This window comes from Conger conger, chromosome 2, assembly GCF_963514075.1.
Source record: "Conger conger chromosome 2, fConCon1.1, whole genome shotgun sequence".
Taxonomy (NCBI): Eukaryota; Metazoa; Chordata; class Actinopteri; order Anguilliformes; family Congridae; genus Conger; species Conger conger.
The window spans coordinates 17761161-17775085 of record NC_083761.1 but is presented as its reverse complement, the minus strand read 5'-3'; the positions used below and the strand labels follow the sequence as shown (position 1 = coordinate 17775085).

The window sequence follows — 13925 nt, the reverse complement described above, 5'->3', positions numbered from 1 at the left end:
TGCTCTCGTAGTATAGTTATACCAGAGGTCTCTGGTGATGCCAACCCACTCCCAAAACTATAAAGTCTGCTGTCCATAAATACAAATGTATGACTTTTCACAAACCATGTCTCCAGATGTCCTCTTAACTATCATTTCTGTCCTTTATTTATTAACTAGTCATTCTGCTCAAAAACCCTGCAATCTCTAATGTTACTTGCAAGCACACTTTAACAACACATCCATATACGGCACATCGGGGTTTTCATTTCCACAAGTGCCCAAGAACCCACCCCAAAAGAGCATCGCATAACAGTATTGGTCTCAACAGAAGGGGTGTAGCTGCCAAGTCTCGGAAAAGGGACGCAAGATTTATGCGTGTTTTAATGCTCTGCTTTAATTTGAGATGGTAACACTGCACCAGCAATTTGACGCGGCGTGACTCCCTGCACCTCAGTAAAAGACCACATGGAGAACCTTCCGGAAATAATAAAACAGCAGGGGACGTAGCCTTCACTCCGGAGTAACGCCATCTTATTTGAGGCTTTCATTCTCACGTTATTTTCACTTGACAGATTCGGTCCTGTTCATTTACAATTGCACAATATATCTCATCAGACATGCTTGATTTGGGGGGTGGGGAGGGAGAAATTGAGTTAAAGGTTTTTCCATCATTCATCCTGTTCTTGGCGACACAGACATGACGTGTGATGTAAGGTTTTGTCATTTCTCATTTCACAAGTGATCTTGCTGGGAAGGCATATAACCAATCGGATAATTCCTTGCAAGCTATTCAGCCCCCCCCACCTCCAAACACAAAAAAACGCATTACACCGGGGCCTGCATAAAGGAACTGTCCCTTAGCATTAAATCCACCATCCTGTTGTTCTTATTGATCGGTCTTCAGTTCAATTTTGAAATCAGTTAATCCAACAGTTATGCCACCGACAATAAAAATCGTATTGCATACAGGGATTCTCCCCTACCTGGATCAATATTCAATGTCCTGCATTGTATGCTGGTAATGAAGCAAGGGGTAATTTCTGACCTCATCTCTTGATTTTAATGACAGCCTTCGACAATAATTGTGTGTGCTGGAGATGGACACAGTAAAAGGTGAACGGCCATTACTGCACACACAGGTCAGTTAGAAAGCCTACTTTCTGTCATACGGCATGTCTCAACCAATGGCTGCTATTACATGCAGCTGGAGTTACAGGGGGGAGAAAATGGATGGTAAAATTGCCTTTCCTTCTGCACAGAAGGAAAGGTAATTCGGCAAGAATTGCCACAGATGTCATATTAAATGAACAAACATTTTTGCACCAATTTTCATAATGGTTCAAAAAGATGCTCGCAATTCTTCCAGATATTCAGTAAAAACTGAGGGGCAAAAATATGGTACCAGGGTAGGTTTATACCATTCATAGACATTACCTACTATTCCCACATGATAATTAAAACTGAACAGGCAAGGGTAGGACTACAGGATTACAGATGGGCAAGCTGATCATAGTGTATGTCCATTTGTCAAAAGCAGAAGTTTGCCAGAGTACCTTGACCATATAAACCGTGCAGGTTCAGTAGATGCTCGCAATTCTTCCTGAGATTCAATGAAAACTGCCAAAAAAAATCCAGGGTTAAAAATATGTTAACAGGGTTATTTTATACCGTCCACATCAAAAACATTCTCAATTTATAAGTTAAAAGGCGAGCAGGGTAAAGAATGCATTAAAGAACCCTGCAACTGAGTGTAATATTAAGCGGCCTGTCAGCAAAATGCATCAGAGAAGGTCTGTTTTTGTACCAAATGAATATGTACTTAGAAAAAGAACAGATTGGAAAATAATCCGTTACTCTAGCTGTAACATTTGTATCTTTCCACACTCCAAGCACCCTATAAATTCTTATCTTCCAGAAATAAGTTTTCCACAGGGAAATGAATGGCAAAGAAAAAAAACAAGAAAAACAATTCAATGACAAGCATTAAACACCCAATTTAACTCCACATAGCGAAGAAGTTCAGATGTCGAGAGCTTTTGTTTTTTCATCTGACTTTATCCAACTCCTGCTTAAGATAGTTTTCAGTAGCAAGACTGGGACTAGATCACAAACAGTTTTGTTTAAGGTGCTATAAACAAATGGAACTCTAAGAGAAGCTGAGAAAGTAGTTTGCTTCTGGCCAGTTACCAAAAGAAATGTCAGGTCATAAAATGTGTGGTAGACATTTAGAAACACAGAAAATTGCCTTCTCAGAGCAAACTACAAACCCTCTTTTTCAATGTTTGCTACTCTGTGTGTCCACATACAAAAACTATACAGACATTGTTTAAAAAAACTAAACCAGGGACTAGGCTCAAATACCAAGTTGGCAACTGCTGTTAAAGCATTGAGCTATGTACCAAACTGGAAAAACTTCTGAATATTAAGCAGTAAAAGTTGAAATTGTTTAGCACATTATATACTTTTTGCCACCACCAACGAACAGGCATTTCGAGTGCTTAGAAGGTCGCCACGTTTTCGCATTAGCAACTGATCCCATATGAGAATTAAGGGTAAGGGTGAAGACTTGCCAGAAGGTTGCCAGATCATATTGGATGCCCTTGGGTGACCCTATAAACCTTGCAGGTTCAATGGGAGAGGTGGAATTTCATCTCCATGGTCAAGAAATGCAGAAACAAGAAAACATAACTTAATTTGAGCCGTGTTAACGTCGAGAGATAATAAGTAATGACAAACGAGATGAGACGGGGAGCAAATGGGGAGGGAACGGCTAAACGAGCCTGGTAATTACTCATTCAACGTTCTTATCTTTGCAGCCTCTCCTATCGAACCGGACAGGACACGGCCAACTGTGACACTTGTCGGAACAGCGCATGCATTATTTACAGGTTGGTTTTCCCCAGTCTTCTTGCTTCCTGTGACGTCTGCAGTTCTGTAAAAGGGCACACTCACTCTTTTTGGGTATGTTGGTGTGCCGTAGAAGGGAGCGGGGAAGAAAGACCAAACTGATGTGTTAATTAGTAGAGGGCACAGATAGCGCCGCTGGATTAATGTGCACGCTACTTGGCCGTGTTGGTGCCGTGACAGCTCTTTGATCATTATCACCCTCTGCATTCTGGGAGTTTTTGTGTGACTAAGAGAAGGAGAGTAGAAATGAGGAGAAAACTAACTACCGGACCCAATATGAGAGAGAAAGAGAGAGATTGAGAGAGCTAGAAAGAGAAAGAGACAGAGGCCAGTGCCAAGACAACAGATAAGGATTACTAATGGACAGGTGCCATCAGATAGTGGAAAATTGCTTGTGCTCCGTTAGAGCTTTATGGGAGATTGCAAAGGAAAACATGACATGACTGGCAGATCGATGATGCACCATTCCTTAAAGGAGTGAAATGTGACAACACTTTTCATTCGAGGGCTGTAATTTACACATGAGAACTTCGCTTCCACGTTATTTCTCCACAGAGAATTAATCTATTCTGGTCCAAAGTTCATTTGAAACCACATATGGCGAACGGGCAAAGATTCAGCGGAACAAATTCGCCGATCAATTCTCAATGCGAGGGCTTTATTGAGGTGTCACGCCACAGTTTTTATGCTCGGTTGAGCAGGATCACGGTCTAATGCGGTCTGTGAGAACCGGATTCTCCCTTATCCTCCACCGCAGTGCCGTACACACTCTGGGACTCTGCGATGCGGTTCACAAACTACCGCTGTGTTCAGTCATCAAACCACGCTGCCGCCTGCACGGTCCCTGTAGAAAAGCGGGCCGGGTCTACTAACCAAAGGAAACAAGCGGTATTAAACAGAGACAGTGCGTACTGAATTCGGTCGATGTTCAAACACATCCAGCTTCTTCCGCAATCTTCAATCCACCCACCCCCCGGCACGGAGGTCTGTTCCAGACTGATTCCTCACCCCCCGGCTGAAGAAACACACATCTTTAAGATGTTCAAATTTATCTGCTGGTCCGGAGGTCCCAGTTTATATATGCTGCCCCCAGGTTGGTGACAAATCTGCTCCGGCCGTGACGACCTGTCACCGGGTCTTTCCGGCAGGGGTGTCAGCCAGCAGGGTGGGATGATTGACACTGCCCATCCGCCCCTCTGCCCCAGAGGCACCGGCCATTAAAGCTTTCATCGTATGGTGGAGGGTCAGGCAAGGGCACTCGTTTTTACTCAGCACTTACTGCATAACCCATAAATCTTTTACTGCAAAAGCATTTCAGTCATTCCCAAACTTTCTTTCCATTAGAAAGCGCCTCGGCTCAAAAAGAACTCTGAACTAAAGGTTGGAATATGTGGTGTTAGCTATGGAAATTTGTATCCAACTCAGTTTTTACCCAAGCCTCAGTTTGAATTTTTTTTGCCCCACAACCAGACTGGTTCCAGAGGGAGACTCCCACCGATTCTCCCAGTACATCACTAAAAGCAATGAAAGAAAGAAATCACTAAAAGCTGCCTCAATATGTATAGACCCTCACTACTGTATACTAAAGTGAGTATAGGCAATGTTTTTGAAACCTCTCTTTATGACACAGACAGCAAAAGGTAGATGCTTTATCTAGGTTAGCCTTGCGTGTCCAAGGTTAGTTTTCCACCAACACAAGGCCACAAGGCCCAGAGACGGCAGGGAGCACTTTGGGCTGAGGGACTCATCAAGCAGTTGACGGATGATGAATGTGAATTTCTCTGAAAAGAGGAGGTTTTAGAGTGGAGCGGTGTCTTTTTGAACCATTTCACAGTTAGGACACGTTCTTGGCAGTTTAGGTTCACATCCCTGTTTTGCTTGCGCTGTCACATTTAAGACGCAACAGATATATTTAGACTCTGTGTCCTTGTCCTTCACAGATTTAGTTCTGGAGAAATGGGAACTTACAAAAAGTCCTTTGTGAACACAAATTTAACTCCGGAGGTATTTGTCAGTCTGCATTTACTTCAAGCTATTAAGACAATTAAGTGTGGCCTGTTTTGAAGCATTCATTGGTTTTGCAGAGGATAACTCACTGCAGAACATGGATAAAAGATCATTTAAAGGATGAGGTGCCATGGAGAATTTATAAGGCAGAAGATATTTTGTCGCTTCGTTCTATATGTGCATAATTACAGGGGTGTGCGTCATAGCAGCAAAACTTACAGAAAAGCTAGTTACTATTCTTTCTGTGTAGATCAATGCAATGCATCATTGCCAACTATCGACTTTTGGCATGATTTCATAGAAAAAATGGTAATTAAACCACATCTGTACTCTGACCAAGCAAAGTTTAAATCAATATCCATATCAATATGTACCAACAACAAAGACTCTTTCCTTTACAAGTCCACCAAAAGCCCCTGTCACTCTATCCATCTCCATCTCCATCTCATTAAACGCAGTGAGTAAATTGCAGTGGTGATTGTGCTGGTGTTTCCTGCGATGTCAAAGACCTCCCGATAAATAAATAAATAAATAAAAAATCCAGAAATGATTAAAGTAATACTTTCATCTTCTCAGGCTAATCTTTAATCTGTGCGAATATGAATGTGATACAGCACATAAAGACCATCATGGCATGAAAGAGGATTTGAAAGCGTTCAATTTATTTTAAGACTGCCGCTTTAAGCCAGGGTGCTTCTCAGCACTTTGTTCGCCGTGAAACCCTATAATCTAATTATCTTGCACTACCCCAAAATATCGTCTAATGTGTTGATTAAATGGGAAGATACATCTAAGTGGCTCTGATTAGAGAAAACTACATTTGCTGATGCGCATGAGTTCTCCTTCACGCGACGCATCCAGCATACTCAAAGTACTTCACCAACAGTCACGATCCGACGTGTGTCATATGTAAATGCACCCAATAACACAATTTCCATGAGCGTTATGACAAGTTTACAGTAATAATTATTCCAACCAATGCGGATGTTAAAGGGTGGAGGAGGATGCTTGACTGATCAAACGGTCCGCGACTACAGCGCGTAATCCACTTCAATTCCAAATGGGGAGGAAACGGGCAAAAAACGTAAACAAGTTGCACGCTTCCGACAAGCCAGCGAGTGGCGCTCAGTGGGCAATCGAGGGCTCCAATCAGCCCAGCCAAAATGTAGCCCAAGGTTGTAGGCGTGCTAAATTACAGTGCTTATTCGCATGTGAAAGTGGAGCCTTGCTAGCGGACAGCATAGAGATGTTTGCATAGTTTAGCATAGGAATGTTTGCAGAAGCTATTGACTCAGGCAGGCGGTTGCCATAGATACCGAAGTGACGCCTGCAGGAATGGTGGAGATCTCGGCAGGATCAGGAAGTGCTATGGCTCTCGCCCTGTGCAGAGGGGCGGTATACAAAAAATGTACTTCCACACCCCCCCAACCCCGCAGAGCAGGCTACAGAAGAACATTGTAAAAGTTCTCCCCAAAGATGAAAAAAAAAAACTCTTATTGTCAAACTGGTGCAGAAACTGTACAGCACACCAAGCCCAATGGCATTACTGCAAGGATATACCGATAAGCCGCAAAAGTGGAGAATAATGAATCTTTCATTAAAGAGACTATAAAATATTTTCAAAGAGGAGATGCTTATCTTTTCACAGTGTCCTTTTTCTAATGAGGCAGTGTTGGAAATTGGTAGTGCCGGGCTATATACATTTTAGCCTCCCAGGTTGAGCGCTTTTTGTGCCTTTTTATTAAGTCTTGAACAGGACTTAATAGCTTGTGACTGGTGAAATAACACCTCAGTCATTATAGACAGCAAGAAGTCACCAGGCTCCGCTTTGAGAAATAGCGCACACAAAAGCGATTGATTCTGGGTTTGAACGGTTTGACGGTATGCATGAGTGTGCATGTATTTTGTTGGTCGGAGAGGGAGTGAAGTTCAACTGGGCTGCATGGATGCCAAACATGACCACAGAAATCATAACTGCACTCTAGAAGAGAGCGTAGGCAAAGTAGCTTCAAGGCATTCACATCAAAAGGCAGAAGGTGAAGGAAAGTTTGAAGGGGACTGCAAGCTCCACAGACCGCCAGGATACAGGTCCGCAGGAGCAGGGCTAAGCCGCTTGTTCAGTTCATGGTCACTTGTCAGGAAGGTAGAGCAACTGAGTGCCAGCAGGTACCCATGCTAGACTCCCCAACATCAGCGATGTCCTGCTGACTGTGCTGTTCTGTGCTTATCTGAATGTGCACTTTCCTCTCACAACTTGATTCATTGGCAATGTGAGCTGCCTTTTTGGTTTTTGGTCAGTTTAGCCTTGAGAGGAAATTGTATATGGGAGCAAGAACCGATCCATGCTTTATCATAAGAGATTAGGACAGAGCACAGACATCCCTTTTAAACTGTGCTGGAGCCAAGACAGTCTACAAAGTCTACAAAGCAACACTCGCATCTCCATTGCAGTACCACCAAGGAAAGATGTCTACATTACAGATGCTCTTATCCAGTACAGTTGATTAGACTAAGCAGGAGACAATCCTCCCCTGGAGCAATGCAGGGTTACAGGCCTTGCTCAAGGGCCCAATGGCTGTGCGGATCTTATAGTGGCTACACCGGGATTAGAACCACCGACCTTGGGTGTCCCAGTCATTTACCTTAACCACTACGCTACAGGCCGCCCCCCATGTCTAGACAGTTCACCAAGAGATACAGTACATTTCACAATATGAATGTGATCCTTCCAGGTACATAGCTAACATGCTTTCCGTGTAGACTGGGTAACACTGTGGATATAAAGTAAAATACAATAGAAACCAGAGTGAAACATCCCAACAGTGGGAAAAGGACAAGAACAGTAAACTAATATTGCCAGTGAGGTACTGGAATTTCTCATTGCTCAGGTCTCCTGTCTGGGTCGAGGAGCAAAGGAATGTTTGTGCAAGTTCCAAATGAAACCAATAAAACTGCAACAGTCCCCCACCAAAAAAAAACTGCATCATTTTTGGATCTACAGATTTTCTGCATTTTATGCCAGAAGTTCTGAGAGGCCCCACTGTCCATCAACTTAATTGACAGCTGATTTTGAAAAGTGGCACCTGCACCACAGTCTTTCATTGCCTAGATGAGCTAGCTAGTGATGTGACTATAAAGCTAAAAGCTGCAGTGCATAGCATTAGATAACTTGCCTCTTTTTGAAACAAGAAGACAAGCAGGGGCATGCAACAATGTTAAAGAGGGGGAAAAAAATGAAAATGTTTGGAAAATAAACGTAATCAAATCATTAATAAGATGTACCATTACTCCAGCTTCAAATGAATACGAGGAGTGATGAGTAAGTCAATATTGACATTTTCCCTCTGTATAATCACAGCCAAGCAAAAGCAAATTGCATGCTGACATGCTTGGTGTGAAGGAGGAAAAGTCGATTGTGTAAGCATTCAGCACAGCCCCAATTCATTATTAACTAAATGGCTCTGGGTGCCTGCAATCAAACCTGTCAAATATAACTGAGTTGCCAGAAGCAGTCAAAAAAAGTCCTGCAAGAAATCCAACTGAGTCACGATTTCTCTGCCGTTACGTAGTGTTTCTCCCCATTATAGCATTGCAACACTTTAAAATAAAGTGAAAAGTTGTCTGCAGGCTCTACACAGAGCAATTCCACATTGTTTATTTTCCCCTTCATAGCTGCAAACCTCAGGTGGGCTATACAGTACGGTAACAATAATTTAATGAATTATTATTTTGGAGCTGCTGGGTGGCGCATTAGGTTAAAGCAACATAATGTGGTGCATGGAAAAACCTCACGGCCTCGGTTCGAATTTGAACCGTTGACTACAGGCTGATATGTATCGTAACTGTCAATTGTGTTATGGAAGCGTTCAGGCGGTTAGGGGTCTGTGCTTCACTGCCACAAATGCAAAGCCACATATGAAAGTTAGTCCTCCAGCTCAGCTTGGCTGTAACATGTGGTGTGAACAGGAGCAGCTGGTGAAAGTACATGTTTCGGAGGAGAACCGCAGTTGTCCACACACGCCCGAGTCAGCAGTGCGGTCCCCTCATGAACTCTGCAGATTCTATATTCCAAATTACCCACGTTGTGTGCTCAATGTATTTTTTTTTAAAGACGAATAATAATAAATAAAAACTTAGAAACATATACTGAATATTCATATTTAAAAATAATTTGTTATTGTTATTATTATTGTTACTCTTTGACCATTAAAATAGTAACTTTATTTTTAAAAGAAATGAGAAAATGGACAAAAATCCAAAACGAGGACTTTATTTTCAAGTCATAGGAATAGGAATTCAGTGCCATAACTGTTCGCAATAAGCCCATTCTAACATACGGACATGCATCAATTCAATGTTAAATAAAGGTTGTACCACCTAAAATTGACATGAACAGCAGTGTTATTGGTGTTACCAGGATCTTGGCAGCGTGTTATAGCTGAGCAGCATGAGAGAGAGAATGGTTGTGAAGTGGTGCTGTTTCTAGCTGCGCTGGCCATGGACACACTTTCACCACATTAATATGGATACCTGTGCCTGACTGTGCTTAGTCTCGAGTGGATATGGCTAAGCAACCAAAAATGCAGACCAGCCCCTACCGCCAACCCTTTTTCACAACAGAGCAGCGATCGTTTACACAGTGCGGCATCCAATTTGTTGCGAAGCAGAATCCTTTATCCAGTTGATCTATCTAAGACGCCTCATCTGTTGCCTCCCATTCTCACACAGCCACACATACCAGTCCTTCTGCAAAACAAGACTGAATTGATTACTGCATAATTACATGCTTCTGCCGAGTGATTAATTCCTTAATAACTGCCTGCGCTCTGCCGCGCTTCTTTTCAGAGGCCCGGCTCTCGCTGAAAGTCAGTGCCTCTGACGAAAAACCCAATACCACCGAAAACATTCCGTTTCATTACCTTTGCGCCCGTCAAAACACCGCTCGGCTCACAGAGAACTTGCAAATCACATTCAAGACTCGCGTTGCTTTGTCCTTCATCTGACACTATGAAGACGGAAATGGTGTGTGTGTGTGTATTGTGTGTGCGGGGGTTATACATCTCTGTTCCATTACAGTGTTTTGCATATTATTATGGCTGATAGTTTTCGCTTTTCGGGTAGTGTCGCGATTCATTTACACCATAGCGCTAAAGGTTAGAATGAGAATAATCACCTTGCAATCGAAACCGCCGTGTGTTGAAAAGGGTCATTATTACCCCATCTACAAGTTTCAGACATATCCAAATTTAAAGGTAATGTAATTTCTATGCGTGCTCCTGAATGTCACAAGCAGAGTTTTAACTGTTTAGTTCTGGCAAGGGTTTGTATGGTCGCCTCAGCCACACCTCTCATGGCCAGAATTGGAAATCGGTAACACAAAACGCTGTTAAAAACACCGGCACATTCCATACACCCAGCAGACTTTGTCAAGCTGACATCTGACCTTGATGGATCATTAACTTGTATGTTGTTTTGCGTTTTTGTTTCTCACCAAAAGGTAAATGATTATTGATGAAATTGAGAAAATAAATAGCGTACGATACACCGTATAGCCATCCGTCAGAATGTCGAAACGAGGTGCTGTACCACTTGGATGGAAATGGCATGCAACCACATGCAGTCATATAACTATCCACTCTACACACGCTGGAATAGCAGTTGATTGTCAGGAAGCAGATATGGGTTTTTTTCCCTCCTTCATTTTATCCTATTGTTGCATTGGTAAGGCTTCCAGGATCCTCCCTGGCTTGTGAATGGTTTAAGGGATTAAATCCTCTGCACTTCCAGCAGTGAATGCTTTAATCTGAGTGTTTAACTGCACAGCCCTGGAATCAGCCGGTTGGTAGGCGAGGGATTACAGCAGACGCCTCTCTGAGATAAATCCGATAGAGCCCTGACCAGGGAGCGTCGCCGAGCGGAAACGACAAAGTTTAGCTCCGCCGTTCCGCTCCCACACATACTGCTCCCGCTGAAATCTTGCAGATGACTCTGACCGCGAAAAGCGAAAGGACAGCGTGCAAGGTCAATGCTGATGATATGTACAGACTATATAAATAGTCTCAGATATTTTATATTATTATTTTTGTTTTGTGGATTAGCATGTCAGTAGAAAATAGCAAATCTGACATTTCCAAACATTCATTTTCCATTTGCCATTTTGTTAAAGTAGAGGAGAAGAAATGTAGCAAGTTCTCCAATATGTTGCTGATTTTCTTATAAAACTGCAGGACAGTGTACCTAAGAGAACTGATGTGATTTTAAAAGGTGAAGGGTGGCCACAGCAAATATTGATTTGATTTAATTTTGAACTGTTCACTGCACTTTATAGTACTTTGATGTTTACTGTAAAACGGTTCATTGCATTCTTTTTTAAAGTATCTTTGCTTAATGGGATTTTTTTTTACATGTGCCTAAGGCTTTTGCACAGTACGGTATGTGTGTTTTAAGCCCAAGCATGATGCCAGACACTGATTGGTGATACTGACGCCTCTGGCGTTAATTCTGGCCCTGAACGCGTGTTTTGTATTGCAGTGTGGAGCTGGACTTCAAGCAGCAGGAGGACAAGCTTCAGCCTCTCATGAAGAAGCTCTGCCCCACCGAGGAGCCGCAGTTCCCGCCTCTGCCTTACCCCCAGGAGGCCTTCACCTCAACCCCCAAACGCAAGTCCAAAACAGAGTCCAAGAAGCACGCACGCTGGAAACTCTGGTTCCTATGAAACTCTCTGGCTTTTGGTTTGGTTTCTTACTTTTTAACGTCGAGGGGAGCATGCTCTCGAACATGGAAGGGGATCCCGGAAATACTTACGGTGCTTTCCCTAGCCCCGCCTCCCCTCGCGTTACTCCGGCAACATGCTGTGCGCATCCCGGATATAAAACTGTGTGGTGAAGTCACATGCCTGAGAACAAGGAAGTGCAACTTTTATCCTTATTTCTTTTCACGGCTTCCAAAAGGGATTCAGCGTTATTTTGAACTAATTTCCAGAAGCAGGGCGTGAAATTACACCGTGCCAACTTATTTGCAGATCACCAAGGTGCGAAACAAAATTGGATTTACTCTTCCATTTATTTATTTATTTATTTATTTTAAACCGAAGTCTGTGGAGGGAGAGTTAATTATTTATTAATGCATCAGTCTCACTTTTTCTTTCTTCCTTTTAGTCATGGATTGGGATATGTTTCTTGTCATTTTTTTCTTCTACATGCTGACCTTGTTGGCCTGTTTTTGAGGGACCTTGTTGGAAGAATGGAAAACTGAGTTTGTTTGGAATTGTGTGGAACACTAGTATCACCCACAAACAAATTCAACAGCATATCTGCTAATAGGCAAAGCACAAAAAAATCACTTTTAAAAAATCTTCAGGATGCATTATGCATATATATAAAAAAAACAACAAAAAAAAAAAACAACAACTGAAGACTTGAGTATTTTTTTAGTCCAGAATCAAACAGGACAACACCGGAATTCCATTACCTGAAAGTATCAACACGTACTCTTGACTTTGCAATTATCAACAGTAATATGCGAAAAAAAGACTATGAAATAGCCTATTTTTCTATGAATATTTGTTAAGCTAGGCATCTCAATGTAATTTTCTAGACACATATATGAAATTTTATCTCACTACAAAGTGTACCAGTTTATTATGTTTATTATGCTGCTGTACTGGGTGGGGGAGGACAGGGGGGATCAACCATTTGTTAACTGCACAGTATTTGGTACAATGGCCTGATCATTTTAAGTAATGGTGAAAGATGCTGAAAAGGATAAAACACAACAAAAATAAAGCTTTATTATTACACTTCTTTAAGACAAGGTTCTGTAGTCTACTACACCATGACGAATAGGCTGCTTCTAAGCTGGCCCACTTGACACCAGCGTATATTTTGCAGCAGTAAAAGAGGCAGACAGCTCATCTCTTCTCAATCCATCCAGAGGCCACGAGCAGATTTTTAATGTATCTTCAATAACTCATTCTTTGCATTTTCATGGCTCCCATCAGGCACCACAAAATAATTACTCAACAGCAAGTTGGCTGTGACTGTATTAATATAGGACGCGTCAGGAAACCGAGTCAGCAGCTGAAGACTCCAAAAGGGAATGCAACAGGCCACGAGTGTCCATCTACCCTCCATTCGGTCCCATTTGTGCTGACTATTACACTGAGCTGCTTCCGTGGCCTGTCGCAGAACTAAACTGTCCACGTCAACAAGACATAGTGACCCAAGATGCTGTGCACGCATTATTTTAACTTTCAAACCTAGTTTTCAGGCCTAAATCAAGGGACTGCAACAGCTCTCCTCCACAGTCACAAGACCCATATACACACATACATACTCTTTCTCTCTCTCACTAACACACACACACACACACACACACACACACACATACACACGCGCACACTCACTCGCGCACACACACGACAAGCAATTACGCACCCTGATGAAGTTGGTTTTGAATGATTTCCAGAGAAACTATTTGTATATGTCGTTGAGAATATAATAGGGCTAATAATCTTTATAAATATGGGTTTGCTGCCTATATTTTGGATGAATGATTTTAAGTCGACAGCTTGCAGGACATGGCAAGTTACGAACAAAGCCAAAAACCACTGCCCGGAAGAGAAATGTGCCAAAGTGTTTCAGAGGGCATAAAAAATCCATGAGCTATAATCATCATAATGCCACATGACAGTATTGCTTAGTAGATTCGGTCAATTGGCCAGCTACCATACCAGCTCCATGCCTTTGGCTTTCTGTTGACTATATACAACTCACTAACACACCTCTCTAACTTGTACAGAATGGGTTTGAATTTCAAATAGTTCTACTGTAGCATAAAGAGACATAGATGTTTATCTGTACCTTAAAGAAGTGCAATTGATTTATTATGTGCAATATTGTGTATTTTATACTGTTTTTAAGTCAAATGAAAGGATTTATATAACAAGAAATAAAAGGTGAAAATACACGGGGTTTTGCTTTTTAATCACATTTCCGACGTCAAAGTTTGTGACGATTGATAGGTGGCCG

General features: G+C 42.2%; 2 protein-coding genes across 2 annotated transcripts in view; one reads left to right on the top strand and one right to left on the bottom strand.

The window, feature by feature from the left end:
- LOC133115426 (inhibitory synaptic factor 2A) overlaps window positions 1-12519 on the top strand; it is a 30514-nt gene extending 17995 nt beyond the window's left edge. Inside the window, exons 3-4 of the mRNA XM_061225338.1 lie at window positions 2799-2870; window positions 11428-12519. Coding sequence (XP_061081322.1) covers window positions 2799-2870; window positions 11428-11611 — 256 coding nt within the window. The 3' untranslated portion in view covers window positions 11612-12519. The remainder of the gene's footprint in view (window positions 1-2798; window positions 2871-11427) is intronic.
- Window positions 1-13925, bottom strand: part of dock1 (dedicator of cytokinesis 1) — a 254821-nt gene that overhangs the window by 143473 nt on the left and 97423 nt on the right. The gene's annotated exons all lie outside the window — the stretch shown is intronic.